The following is a 15,459-nucleotide window of genomic DNA, read 5'->3' as shown; positions in this document are numbered from 1 at the left end:
AAACAACATAGAAAACACTTAAGATCTTTCATACATAATAATAATTTTTTACAACATAACAATTTCAAGTAAACACTGAAATCTAAAATATTTTGTTTTATTTTGTTTGTATTAAAAGGGGAAGGAAACACATTTCTTAAATGTTTAGACGATTTTTTGTTTAATAATTCGTATTTACCCATTTTTACGTATTGTTTCCAATTGTTCCAAAGTTAATTTCTTCGGTTTTCCATATTTATCCTTTTGCAAGCTTTACAGAAATATTTCAATATTGCACAAGATATTGGAGATCTTATTGTTTTTATAAATATTGAGTATAGAGAAGTGTTCAATTTTAAATACAAAATTAACGAAATAACGAAAAATATTATAATGTGAATAATTATATTAATAATAATAATGATAATAATAAAAGTAATAGTAGAGTAGCGTTAAGAAGTAAACTAAAAGTTATTCAATAATTCCAAACTATTATTTAAGTTTTTAGCAAATGACTGGTGTTAAGTGTTTCTTCCAAATTCAAATGCAAGTACCAAAGATGCCGTGTTTACACTAATATTAATTTTTAATTATTATTTGTAATTAATCAACCTAATTTTTGCGTACTTTGCTGTTCATTTGAATGAAAGCAAAAACCTTAAAGCGTAAATTAAACTTAATGAAATTCTTAAGCAGCAGTTTGAGCATAAATAAAAAAATATAAAAATAATAGAAAATTTTTTATTAAAAACGGAAATTTTTTAATCGATAAACTTACCCATTCTCACGCAACGATTTTAGCTGTGAGTTGGTTAAACGACGTGGTTCGCCATTACCATCGGATGCAACAGCATCGAGCTCATCAAAGGGTGGCGCTATAAATAGGTCGCGCAAATTTATGGGACGCGTCTTGCGGCTGCTAACGCTATTCGTTGCATTGCTAGCAGTTAAGGCGAGCGTTGTGGCTGACAATGGCTGTGGAAGCACTATAAAAAATAATAAAAAAAATTGTATTAAAAACTTAATTGAGAATACCGTATGTTGGGTATGGACTTACCAATTGGAAAAGTTTTCCAATGATAGAGAAATTGTTCTGCTACAGTTTTGATCTGTTCCACAAGCTGCTCGACTTCTGGTGGTGCGCCGACTAAATTGACGGTAAAATGTACAGGTTCGCGTTCCGGTCCGATTAATGATTGTGGACGCAAATGAGTACCAGACGCACTTGTCGACAGTGGAAGCATAGTAGACATCTTTAGAAACTTCTATATATGCTGTTCGTTGCCAAGTTGAATATGACAACGAACGAAGCGTAGTCAACAGGAACGCACTGTTGACTGTCGGTTAACAATCAATTTATTTCGTGAGCGAAAATTTTATCCAAGTTTTTGTTGCTGCTCGTTCACATTTTTAGGCCTCTTGTAATTACGAAATATCGACTAATGAGATTGTGATGAGATTCGTATAATGATAGCCTTGGGTAATGAAACCGGTTGATTCGTTGTGCTTTAATTTTTCTATAAATTCAGAGAAGAGCAGGAAATATAATTACTGCGTCAAATTTTCAGTTTTTTATATTTTGTAATGATTTTTAAAAAATAATTGTTTATAGAATTTTTTGTAAATATTTCAAAGTTGCTAAATGTAAACAAAATTGTAGGAGATGAGATCAAAATTTAAACTAAAACTAATAATAGCGAACAGGCAAATTTACTTCTTACTTGAGTACATAAAGTTTCAAATTTTTCAATTAAATTTTTAATGTATTGTTTTTCTTATTTTTTGTATACATACTCGTACAATCGCACAATAAATAACCTAAATCCTTCATGAGTTTGAAATGAAAATATTATAAATAGCGCAATTCTGCAAACTGAAAGCACATTTCAAATTAACATAATATATGCATGAATTTCAGATCATTAAAAATTAAAATCTTCGGAGAGTTGAAGGGACGAGATCAGAACAAAGATTTTATAAAACTCTTGAGAGTGTGGTTAGTATGGTTATAAGTCCAAAATAGAGAACAGAGTATCTGTTAATAAAGATCTGTTAAGTAGATAGCTAATACGAGAAGACGAAAATTGTTTATCCAGGTTTGAAATTGTTTTATAAATTAGTGATAAGTACACTAAATAAGTTTTAAAAATATATTGTAATTAAATTTATATAAAATCGAAAAAAAAATATGTCTATAGTAATTAATATTAAATATAAAGAATATATTCATTTCAATAAAATTTATTTTTCGGCTGCTTATACAGCTACTCCAAGTACTGCCAAACACCATCAGCAGTGATCTTAGAAACTTATTCTTGTTTTCTTTGGAAAAAAAAACAACAATTTTTTTATATTATAAAAAACATCCAGCACCATACAAAATGATTAGAAACTAATTTGCCAAAGTTTTGTTGTAATCGTATAAGTTCCAAAGATATTAAACTGCCGAGACGACGTCCAAATAAAATAATAATTCAAGATATGATGGCTAAAATCAATGATCTAATGATGGAAGATCGGCGAATAAGGGTCCACGAGATTTCTGATGTTATAAAATTCTCAAGTAAATGTGTTTATTATACTTTACAACAATAATTTCATATAAAAAGCTGTAAGCGGAATGGCGCCGTGATTACTAATATCATAGTGAATTACTAATCCAGCCGTGCAGATGGAACCCCCAGGAAAATGACCGTCGTGTTAGGGCGCCTGCTAGAACATAGCGAAGGACATAGCGTAATTTTGAAAGCTTAACTATTCTTCATAAAAATAAGACTACCAATTAAAATATACAACTGTCAAATTAAAGAATGTTCATTAGGGTGCCATTAATTTTCGAAAGTCGGAAAATTGCTCGCGGCACTTCCCAGATCGGTTCATTTTACTAAAAAAATAATCTGTGTGAAATTTTAGTTCAATTGGATAAGTGAAACTGGTACCCCAAGAGCCTCAAAGATTGGAAAATAACGATTTTTTCCATAAAATTCATCTTTGATTGCTTATATCTCCGACATATTTAATTTTAAATAAAAACTGTCTTCCTAAAAGTTATAGGTCTAGTAAAAATAAACAATTCACTCATACAAAGTTTTTCTGTATTTCTAATAGTTATTGAATAATGAGTTCAATGAATGAATTGTCTACTAAATTTGGTAGAAAATAAGTCCAATACTTGTATAGTTATAAGTGAGTTTCTGTATTATTCATTGGAATGCGAAGTGAATTTTATAATATTTTATCGTATTGATTAATTCAAAGTGATTACATTAAAAAGTGTTACCGAGATGTCTTCTTTAAATATTCGTTTCCTTTATAAGATTCGTAAGGATAACCAACCAAGAGATGATTATAGGGAACTTCTTGAACTTGCATTAATGTTTTTAGGAGAAAAGCCGAACTGTACAGTAAAGTTTCGACCTCCTGGAGCTATATATCATGCAAGATGGATGACGAAAGCCATGCATGTATTAAAAATATTTTTATTAAGGAAAGAGTTCAAATTATCTACAGAAGAAGAAAATGCTCTTTGCGGTATATGTATGTAGGAATGTTTATTTAATAGTATTTATTTAATCCAAAATATCAAAGTGTATATACGTTAATTAATTAATAACTAATAATAAGTAACTTCTTAAACGCGCACAACCGACTGACAACTTCAACGACTTATTACCCACTACTGCTTGTTTCTTAAAGCTTCTTCTTGTTCCTTTTTGCCGGCGTTGCCAGATTTTACCCTTCTTGCCTACATGTATATTTATTACTAAAGTGTATGTTGAAGTATGGTTTAATGCTTTGTCATCAGTCAAAGCTCATTTTCAAGATTTTAATCTTCCTTCTATTCTCAGTCAATATCAAAAAATTATATTTGATATTTAAGATCAAAGCTTGTTCATTTTGCTTTTTTGGATTTAAATATATCACCTGAGACAAAGAAAAATATGGTTTCAAATTTGAATATAGATAGTGATGACAAGGAAGTCATTAGAGTATCAACAGATAGCGCAAAAATAACTAAAATCGTCGAAAAGGGAATTGAACAGTTTGTATACAAAAATACTAAAAACATTTTTAATCGTTTCAAGTTGTGCGATGGCTTCTTGAAAATATGCACCACAAAATGGCTTGAAAGCCATTGGATTGAAAGCCATTTTGAAAGCTTTTAAGCTTGAAAGTAGTAAACGATACGACATAGCGAGGAGTGAAACTAATGCTGGACTATAATTCAATTTTAACAAAAAAGGAGAATCGAAAACAGTACATACTAAAATTGTTAACGATTACCGCCGTCGTTTTCCAAGTTGTAATAAGGATACTTTGCTCCAGCAACTTTAACTAAAATAATCAAAATTATGTCGGACAAACCTAGAATTAGTACTTTTTTATTATTAGAAAGATTAAATTTTAGATATATTGAATTTATTTTAAATTTTTTAGAAATATTAAATTTTTTGTAAAGCTGAAGCGGACAATAACATTCATAGTACTTTCAAAGCTAGCAATCGGGTGACTTCAACTTATTTTTTGTTTTATTCAATAACTATTAGAAATACAGAAAAACTTTGTATGAGTGAATTGTTTATTTTAAATAGATCTATAACTTTTAGGAAGACAGTTTTTATGTAAAATTAAATATGTCGGAGATATAAGTAATCAAAGATGAATTTTATGGAAAAAATCGTTATTTTCCAATCTTTGAGGCTCTTGGGGCACCATTTCCACTTATCCAATTGAACTAAAATTTTACACAGATTATTTTTTTAGTAAAATGAACCGATCTGGGGGGTGCCTTAATGGCACCCTAATGTTCATACATAAAATATCAACGAATATAACATATAAACGTTATTTTTTTAGAAATATCACCTAAACATATAGATTGGAGTTTAAAGGTTATAATAAAACTGAAGCTGTTTTTGATTGATAACAGAAGACCAACAAAGAAAAAACGTGGCCGCTGAAATATATTTATATGCCAATAAAATAAATGTTTAAAAATTATTAATGCAAGTGTAGTGTTATAGATTCTTAGCCAAAAGACGAGAACCTTTTACGGATCTTGAGAAAAGATAATTTATGCTGTGATGATTTCTTTTTTCCATTTAAAGAATTTAGTCCAACTCTATCGAATGTGCTTATAATTGATTATACGTAATAAAATTGGATAAATATCTGTGTTGAATATTTATAAAAAAACAACCACAGTATAAATATTAAATACATTTTATGTTAGAAAAGATTTTTCGGAAAACTTAACGTTTGATCTATGAATATTCAAAACAATTAAGAAATTAAAATTTTAATTAAAAACAATTTATCAAACAATGAAAATAAAGAAAAACTTTGGAATTTAAATTACGTCGAAGTGTAGCAAAAAATTATAATTGATGTACACTTCAAATTAACAGAACAAAAGTATTAAATATATGAGTTCATGTATGGACGTACTTGTATTTTAATAAATGTTTACGATGCAAACGCACGGCTACTGATTTAAATTTTATTAATATTTTTATGGATGATGTATTAAAAATAAAAAATTGGATTACGAAATTGAAACTGGGGACTGCATTTGTGTACGTGATTCTTGTTTGAATTCTACAATTAATGAATTATTAAATATATGTGTAATTAAATATTATTAAAGTAAATTAAATTATATTTATTTATATAAAACTATTTAATAGTTTAGAAAGTAGATGGTTTCATTTTGACACAGAATGATAGTTAAATTAAAGCTAAAGATAGTTGAAGAAGGTAATTAATGTGTTTGAATTTATATAAGTAACTTGTCAATTTATATTATATATAATACATATAGTATAATTTTTTTATATTTTGTATGGTTTTATATAATCGCCAAGTGTTGGAAAACTAAATGGATTGATTTGACTGTTCGTAACACATATAGTATGTATGCCAGTCAACAGTGATAGAAAAGGAAAATATGTTGCAGCCGATCGATTAGGAATCTATCAATTTTATAGATTGATGTTCCTTTAAATGTTCTGTAAACTTATAATGAAAAATAAAGTTCTTAATAAAATATGTTGAATCGAGGAACATATTTATACGTGAGGATCATTTGGCATATGTAATGAGACATAAATATTTCAATGAGAAGAAAAAATCTTAACACTTTGTTATAGGTTGACATTTTTATAGCATGCCTATAGAATATATATTATACACAGTAACTACTGTTGCAGCTACGGATATGAGAAACCATCAGACACCTTTTTTGTTTTTATGTCTTCAACAAGTTCACCAACGAATTGCCTCAACGTGGGTTAATAATTTGATTAGGTGAGTACTGTCTTCATGTCCCTTCACAACGGATCAACTTAACCTAAGTCTGTCGGCTTTGCTAATAAAATTTTTTCATAGCGGCTAAAAGCTTTAAGAGATCTTTCAATGTTTTTTGATTCTAGTTTCCAACCTTTTTGGGTTTAATGAGAATCATTTAAAAATATGGGATTCGTTTCATATTAGTAGAGAATATAAGCAACATTAATGAATTATTGATGCAAATAGACAACAACAATCAATGCAATCTTTTTCGGATATCAAAATTAATTTCATATATAATGTGGGTTATGTGACCAGGCAAGATTCTTATTTGGGAATAAGATAGAAAACAAGATATATAATTGATGTGACCAATATAATTGTTTATTTTATAAAGGATTGAAATTAAAATTAAAATTTTATTTCGAATATAAATAATTGAAAAATTATTTTGTTTTTACTGCTTGGACTTATTAAAGTAGTTGAAAATTTAGATATATCTGTAATAAAACAAAATTACTCAGAATACACATGAAAATCACGAAATATTGAAACTAAGGGGAAATAAATAATTTTCCAGCTGAAAACACAAATGCTGGAATGTGTAGATATGTTATATACATATATGCAGATAGCTCAAAGTAATATTGTATAGAGACATGTTCTGAATATGGTAAGAACATGTGTAATATATAAACAAAATGAAATAATAATATATAAACATTTTTGTATATAATTAAATGATTTTTCAAATTTTAGTATTTTACTTTAAAATCTTTATGGTCTTATAAATAAACAAAATAAAAAAATTAATTTAAATTTATTTGCTATGGATATTATATTTAAATAAAAAGTATTTAATATATATACATATGTATAAATAAATTTATTATTAAAAAATGAGAAAACATGTTTTTTTACTATTTATGCATATTTTTTCATTAAGTTAATAACAGCCGCTAACCGTCTACAATTAAATTTAGTCACTGGTAGTTTTGTGCAAAAGTATTCGTTGGCTCATGTATCACACAATTTAAGCAGTTTTAGTGAAACAAATAAACACCCTACAAAATCAAGGCAATGGTAAATAATTATTAATAAAATAATTTATCGACCAAAAACAAGATATCGGAAAATATATTAAAATATTTTTCATTAAATACACATTATAAATCGCCTAGAAAATGTGATCTAAATAATAACATATTTAATAGATATGAATATATGAAATATATATATAATAAACAATATTTAGTTGAAACTTAAAAAACACATCTGCATATTGTAAATTTTTGTTACGTTTGGATATTGTAATGAAAATTTAAGCAGAGATACAGAAAAGGAAACAATACATACATTGTGACCGAAAAGTTTTCGGAGGTTCTCATTTAAAATTCGCGCGCTGTATATTTTTCGATATTTTAAGTTTATGTAGTTTGGCAGCACTGTCCTTAATTACTATGCCAAAAATGAGCGCGATCTGTCAGACAGTTCGTTTACGGCAGCTGTTGAAACCAGTTCACCTCAGTAGTGCGTTGCGAAAAAAACAATGGAAAAAAATATTGAACAAAGAGTTTGCATCAAATTTTGTGTTTCGAACGAAATTTCGTGTGCAGAATCGTTGCGAATGCTACAAAAGGCTTATGGGGAATCAGTTTTATCGAAAACTCAAGTTTATGAGTGGTACAAAGCCTTTCAGGACGGTCGTACGACCGTCGAAGACATGCCGCGTTCTGGACGACCTTCGACCTCTACCACCGACGAAAACATTGAAAAGGCAAAGGAAATCGTGTTCCAAAATCCTCATGTGAGTGTTAGAGAGATAGCACGAGAGCTAGGCATCGGTCGTGAGAGCTCTTTGCTTTTGGTGGCCTCAATTGTGGAAGGATAATTCATGGATTTTTCATGACGATAATGCTCCCTCGCACCGAGCCAACATTATCAACGATTTTAAGGCCAAACATTCAATAAATACCATCGAACAGCCACCGTATTCACCTGATCTTGCACCGTGTGACTTTTTCCTGTTTCCCAAACTCAAATTACCACTCAGAGGAACGCGTTTTGAATCCATAGAAGACGTAAAACAGAATTCGCAGAGGGAACTCAAAGCCATACCGGAAAGCGCCTATAAAAAATGTTTTGATGATTGGAAGAAACGTTGGCATTTGTGTATCGCTTCTAATGGAGCATATTTTGAAGGAGATAAAATAAATATTGATGAAGATTAAGAATTTTGCGTTTTATTTAAAATTTCCGGAAGCTTTTCGGTCACAATGTATATCACAAGAACAAAGAAAGAGATTTGAAATTAAGTAGGCTTATAACCAAGAATTTACTTTGATCATTTTCTACTTTTTTACGATAAAAGTTTGATTACTTCATCTGAATTAGTTACAATATCACTTCAAATCAAAATGATGCCTATAATGAATAATTACATGTTTTGGTAGAGCTTTTGCATGAGAAAGAACTGTCAACAGCAGCAGTTGTATCAATAAAATTGGCAAAAAGAAGAAAGGATATTTTATTGTCGGAAATTAAGTTCTATCGCTACATTTTAACAACTTTAAAATGTCAGCAGAAGCATCAATTTTTGATGTAATTGAGATATATAATATTTATCAACTTAATTCTGATGGGCTTTCAGCTTTTTCAGCTCCTTTCCTTGCTAATTTTATTTAACGTTTTATTATTGTGATTTTGGAAGACAGTCACATTTCTAAGGTATAGATCCTTATAGCAGTGCTTTCTTAAACGAACAATCAATACTATAAAAACTAAAACTATTGATTTAGATTTGATTTAAAAAGTGTTGAAAAGTTGTCGCCATTTCACTGCATCCTTTGAGGATTATTGTCTAATGTTAAGTCTTTTCCGAGTTAGTGCATCTGGGCACTTTTACTCCTTGATAGCTGGGGAATATCAGCAGCAGAGTAATTTAAGTATTCCTCGTAAGCATCGTGATCATTCAATGACTGATCTAAGATCTGCGTACCGCCCCGTCCGTTAGTGATTACTCTGAGATTAGATAGTGCTAAGTAGGGCAGCCTGTCGGTTTTCGCATATAGCTTCAGGGCTCTATCCCTTATATATTTTTTGACCGGATTTATTCTAAGGTTTCTTAGCATGTCATTTGTGTGGATGTGCCATGGCACTTTGAAGAGTCTTCGGAGAGCCTGACTTTGACCAACTTGAAGCTTCTGAATAGAAGAGTTGGCAAAGATTATTGTGACATACCCACTTTAGTTCAACAGACAAGTGGCACTTAAGAACTTCATTACGTTCTTTGAAGAGATGTTGCCTAATTCCGTTATAAGTGAATAGGCAGTTGATAAGTACCGAAGTCTGAGTTTGGCGAGACTATCACATTGACACAGAACGTGTTCTGCTGTTTTCTATTCTTCGTAACAAAGTCTGCAGCTATTGTCTCTAGTGATACTTAGGTTCGATAGATGCTTTATTACTCCGCAATGGCCAGTTTGAAACCTTGTGACAAGTCGGATGCCACTTCTGTTCAACTTTAGTAGCACCGTAGTTGCGGCTTTTGGATGGATTCTTTAGCTTGTCTGTAGGCAATTGTATTATCAAAATCAGTCTGAGTGGCTCTTTTCAGCCACTTATTAATTTTAAGTTTGAATCAGTTATAAAGAGAGCAACACATATTTTTAAGATTGATATAAAATCATAAAATGAAAATTAAAAATTGAGAGAATAAGAACTAGAAGATATAAAGATGAGTTTAGAAAAATAAAAATTAGTTAAAATAATAAGACAGAAGTAATTGGGGGAACAGAGAAAAGTAAAACGATTTTTATACTTGGTTGAATGTAAGTAAATAAAGCAGTATAATAAAGGAAGAATAAGAAACTAAAGTAGAAGGAGGTTTAACAGGAGGTTTAAGATTGCATATATTTGAAATAATAAAAATAATTTACGTAGCGGGAAATAATTTCATCTAATCTAATTGTTTTTAGCAGTTGATTAGATTTTAAACTAATTGTAAATATACTCTGTGTTCGTGTTCGTTATACAGGTGAAACACTAAAAAATATTTTTAGTGCACCGCCTTTACAGTGTATGATATGCAGATTATATTGTCAAGTGGCGAGATCTATTTCGTAATCACCGATTTTCAATATTTACAGAGATACTCTGCTTAGTGGTTTCAAAGGAAATTTTATCGAAAAAAATAAGCACTCAAAAAATCTTTAATATCTTGAAAACGGTTCACTTGAACAATTTATATGAAGTTTTATATACTATTGTGTCCCCTTCTGGGTTTAGAATAGGTCTCTAAGTCCTGTTGCGGCAATAAAAACTAGTATAGGACCTACTTTACAGAATTTTATTGACTCTTCCGTAAAAATATACATTCCCAGGAGCCTATTCCGTATGTGCATTAGCGCAGGGTATTCTAACAGCATATGTGTGGTCGACTCCTCGTTCTCTTCACAGAATCTACAGTTTACATCCGTAATAAACACTAATAATAACCACTTATACTGAAAAACAACAAACATCTGACAACACTATCTGTTAGCTTAATTAATACTCTGCTGCTGGAAGTAGAGTGTAGAAATTCTACAAGCTATTTTTTAATGCGAAGATATCAAGTTAAAGGATGACGTTTTCACTAAATCGTTACTGAAGCAACTTAAATTAGCTAAAGTTTTATTATGGTATAATATACATATAGACATATTTATAAGCATATAAGTATACCAAAAATATATGATTTATTATATATATTTATACGGATGTCTGGTTTAATTTTTATGCAGGGTATTATCGAAGTAAAAATTCATGACATTTTTAAATTATATTGAATTCTGTTGTGATTTAAATTTATTTTTTTCATTTTTGTGTATAATTTAATTTTGTTATAGTTTCCATTAATTTATATATGTATATTGAACTTAAAGTGTAACTTTTAACATATATAAACCGCTTAAATCATTTGAAGCAATATATTCATCACACATTGTCTTTCATATTACACAAACTGTAGGAAAATAATTATTATTGTTATTAAATGAGTTTTGTTTTTGTTATTGTTGTTATGTACAAATAAACATTCCATTTTTACAATTCCTTAGTGATTTCTTTTCTTTTTTTTTTTAAGAATTCACTATTGTATTATATTATTATTATATTTTCTCAACAGCGCGTGGAGTTGTACATATTTAATTTTCTTTTTATTTTGTGCGCTACGTTTGTTTGCTGCTTAATATGTTTTAATTTCTTTGACTGATTTTTCCACTTTTCATTTTATACACTTATACTCCACTCCACACTCCACTTGTTTTTCTATCATAACACTTCATTTTTTTCTATCTTGTATCGTATGTTATAGATTTTTTCCATTTTCACACAATTTTGTGTAAACTAGCAATATTAATATAAAAATATATATCAAATAGTAATTTTTTTATTTCCATAGTTATTTTATTCAATTTTCTTATATTAATATATAAATACGTACACAAAAGAATTATATTAATTATTGTAAAATATTTTGTATTAAATTTTCCGCAACAACAACAACCACGTCCTCCTAATATAAAAAATATTACACTACTGAACTATTTCTCTCTATTCTCAGTCAGGGTTGTATTATTTCCAATAAAAATGTTATTAGTATTTTTGTTCATTTGTTTTTGAAGAATTTTTCGTATAGGGTGCATATCACTAAAGCTATTTACAGAGAAGATCGGTTAAATTCAAACGACTGTAATTAATAATTTATTTTAAAATAAATTTTTGTTAATATAGAGTGAAGAAAAAAACTACAAGTCTCTTATTAAAGGCTCTTGCTAAAGTAGAATAGACCTATATTTCCGCACTTTTCCACACAAACAAACCAATTCTTTTTGCTTGAAAATTTATTTATAAACAACTGTTACACTAACATTTTTCCAAGTAATTTAAAAATGTTCACCCGTTCCTCCATTTCTGTTTTGAATTTATAAAATAAAATTAATTTTAGACTAGTAATTATAAATCCATATCTATTTACAATTTTTTTGTCGTAGTGTGAACTTATGACTAAACTTTAACGGGTTATCGAGATAAACCCGAGAATGAGATATGTATGATAATTTAAACAGAATAAAAACATTCGTGTTTAATTTCAGTAATATATTCCAAATGTATTATATTATATATAAATAAAGAATAAAAGAAAATATCAGCAAAATAATTCTAAAACATACGATATATATATGTCCAAATGTGAAAAATAAAATTTTTTTTATATAATTTGCTTTATTTTGAATACAATTTTTAATTATGTTTGTATTCGACTTTTAATGTTCGAGCTGTGTTCTTTTCCCGAAGGTAGTGGTTTATTTAACGATCTTTTCACGTAGGCAGTGTATTTTTAGCTTACTTTTCCCAAAGGTAGTGTATTTTTAGTGTTTTTTTAGTGTCCGTCGAACAAAACGATTTGGAAACATAGAACCATGTTATGTAGACAGACAGATGTCGAATGAAACAGCGGTTGTACAGTATTTCTGATCATGTCAATAAAGCATGTTATGCAGAGAGTTAAATCACATCTGTTAATGTCATAGTCTTCTATAATAGACACAAATTCTAAAAAGCACTGTTTTTAGGAACGAAAAACCTCGTCATCTACGAAGCTTAAGCGAAAAGTGATATATTATGATCTTTACACAGATTTTCATGGAATAGCTTTGTGTAGAGTCTGGTGAGAACAACAGTGCCGCGCATATAAACAATACAAAAATTTAATTTAGACCAAAACAGCTGATTCACACATCAACACAAGTTTAAGCTGAAATAAAATGTACGAGTAAAGTCTATGTTGTTAAAGGGAGCGCTCCCTCAGATGCTCTTATATACTTGTGTATATACAGTGTTGCTCATAGTTACAACGAGTACCTCGTGAAACAGACATTGCATGTAATATGCAGCGAGTTAACTTGCAGGGATTTGAACAATATAATATTTTTCGTTTTGATCATAGATTCGTTTTCAAAATTGTATATATCTTTCACATCGATCATTACGCATTCGGTGTTTTTTACATATGTATGAAAATTATAACTATATTCATGCATAAATCAAATTTATAAAATTTGCTTAGATGGCGAGTATCTCATCTACTATACTCACTTAGCGCCAAAACTTCCATGGTGTTTTGACAGTTATTAGTTTTTCTACAAGTGTTTTAAGGGATATGGAGGACATAGGGCGATTAAAAATACGCAGTATTAGTGAACTAATAGAAGTAAAAGTAATTAAACAAACAAAAGCAGATAAATCAGCAAAAGCTACTAGAAAAAAATCAACGAAAAATGATCAAAATAATTTTCAAGTCTCTTTGGATGTTGGTAATGGGAATATCATAAATATCAATACACCATTAACAAATGACAAAAAGATAGATAGTGAAGGAACAATAACAAAGAAGCCCAGAACAAAGAAAAAGGAATTACCCCCTAGTCAAACACGGATTAATAGTTACTTTAAAAGTAGTACCAAAAACTTTGTCGTAAATCATGATTTAGTGCCGACAACATTTGAAAAAGAAAACAAACAAGTAACAAGTGTAAGGAAAAATCCCAAAAGAGAGTGCAATGTCAAAAGGAAAGGTCGTAAGCGTTTATTTGTTGATGACACTGAGTCGGATGCAACAACAACAAGTGCAGTTGTTGTTAATGCTAATAAACCCAAACGGAAAACACCAGTCAAATTGAAAGCTAAAATTGCAGATAACGCCGCAACTACAACGGCCAAAAAGGCTCCAGTGAGAAGCACACGTAAGAAAAGTGCAACCAAGGGAAAAGAAACATCAGTGAATGTAGTGGATTGTATTGATCTATGCACAGATGAAGAATCTAATCAGCCACTATTGCCACTAAGAAGTATTAAAAGCGAGCCATCGCTACAAATCAGTGCTAATAACACATCTATTAATCAAAACAATGAAACTCTGGAAACGAAACTAACTACGGAAATAAAAATAACTACACAGGAAAAAACATCAAATTTAAACCCAAGAGAACCTATGGTTTCAATTGAAGTATATCCTGATAACTACAATATGCTAAACGGTAAGGAAGCTTCCGACGCAAATGTTTTGGCAGAAGAGCAAAGCAATGGCAAACAGACGCGTAAAAGAAAGCCGCGTGTTATTCCAAATTATAAAACCATTGAACATACCACATTCGCAGTAGATGCTTTTCAATTTGGTAAAATTCCGGGGGTTACGCATTATTTCTTAACGCACTTCCATGCCGATCATTATGTGGGTTTAACAAAAAAATTTGCGATGCCTTTGTATGTGACGCCTATAACACGTTAGTATATAGATAATGTGATTTATTATAACGTAAAAGTAATTTTTTTAATTTATTTAATTTTTTATAGGTCGTTTAGTTCAAAAGTTTATAGGCACTGATGAAAAATATCTTCATGAGCTTGAATTAGGGGTACCGCAAACTATTAATGATGTTGAGGTAACCGCTATCAATGCAAATCAGTACGTATTATGTTTTAATTTATATATTTATAGATGATATGATATTCTTATTGCTTTAAATGATATTTCTCATATAATTTCTCATTATATGTATTTTATTTTCGTTTTATTTTTATTATTTTTGTCATAAACTGGTAACACTTCATGCTGAATTATAATCAGGATTATACATCTCAGTTGTTTTTAAAGTAGGTGAGTTCAGTGGTTCGAGAATGTTCAGTTAAATTTATTTACACTAAAAAAGCTGAAGTTCCAGTAACAAAAAAGAGCCCAGCTCAGAACGGATTCGCAACTCTGGTTATAAATAATCCGTTACTCTCAATGTTCCCAATAAATCAACATCGTCACTATCGGTACCGATAGTTTCTCATTAAAGCACCTCCCTTTGTCTCTAATTAAACTTGTTTTAAGATAATTTGCGATCTTGGTATATTATAATATAAACTTACAATCTTGCTAAACTGACCCTTCTACAGTCGCGGCCAAAAAATAGAAAACAATTACAAATTCACTTGTTATCCTTTTTAGAAAAGAAAATATCAGTTGGGTAGGAAACAATATTGTAATTAACAACTAATTTTGAAACATAAATTTGTCCAGTTTAAGAAGTAGTATTCTACTTACCAAAGTTTGTGTATAGAAGATTCTTCAATCCTATCTAGCATGAAGTCCAGACTTGACAG

At 29.6% G+C, this 15,459-nt stretch overlaps 2 protein-coding genes across 2 annotated transcripts in view; one reads left to right on the top strand and one right to left on the bottom strand.

Moving 5' to 3' along the window:
• Positions 1-174: 174 nt before the first annotated feature.
• LOC119676790 lies at positions 175-11,787 on the bottom strand. Its single transcript, XM_038088049.1, has 4 exons — positions 11,753-11,787; positions 1,037-1,496; positions 758-965; positions 175-250 (listed from the first exon to the last, which is right to left on the bottom strand). Exons 2-4 carry the CDS (start codon positions 1,230-1,232, stop codon positions 175-177), a joined length of 480 nt encoding a protein of 159 aa, XP_037943977.1. The 5' UTR covers positions 1,233-1,496; positions 11,753-11,787.
• A 1,580-nt stretch (positions 11,788-13,367) lies between these two features.
• The window catches only part of LOC119676789 (DNA cross-link repair 1A protein-like), a 14,301-nt gene continuing 12,209 nt past the window's right edge, over positions 13,368-15,459 (top strand). The window contains exons 1-2 of the mRNA XM_038088048.1: positions 13,368-14,594; positions 14,665-14,776. Coding sequence (XP_037943976.1) covers positions 13,472-14,594; positions 14,665-14,776 — 1,235 coding nt within the window. The 5' untranslated portion in view covers positions 13,368-13,471. The remainder of the gene's footprint in view (positions 14,595-14,664; positions 14,777-15,459) is intronic.

This window comes from Teleopsis dalmanni, chromosome 2 (assembly GCF_002237135.1).
Source record: "Teleopsis dalmanni isolate 2A chromosome 2, ASM223713v2, whole genome shotgun sequence".
In the NCBI taxonomy this organism is placed as follows: Eukaryota; Metazoa; Arthropoda; class Insecta; order Diptera; family Diopsidae; genus Teleopsis; species Teleopsis dalmanni.
This window is presented reverse-complemented; position numbering and strand designations above follow the sequence as displayed.

Bases quoted from the DNA above. Each gene is read 5' to 3' on its own strand.
- LOC119676790 (XM_038088049.1), bottom strand. From the start codon at position 1,232: ATGTCTACTATGCTTCCACTGTCGACAAGTGCGTCTGGTACTCATTTG. The intron at 966-1,036 runs GTAAGTCCATAC...TATTTTTTATAG, and splicing joins TTGGAAAACTTTTCCAATTG to TGCTTCCACAGCCATTGTCA. The intron at 251-757 runs GTAAGTTTATCG...ATTTCTGTAAAG, and splicing joins AAATCGTTGCGTGAGAATGG to CTTGCAAAAGGATAAATATG.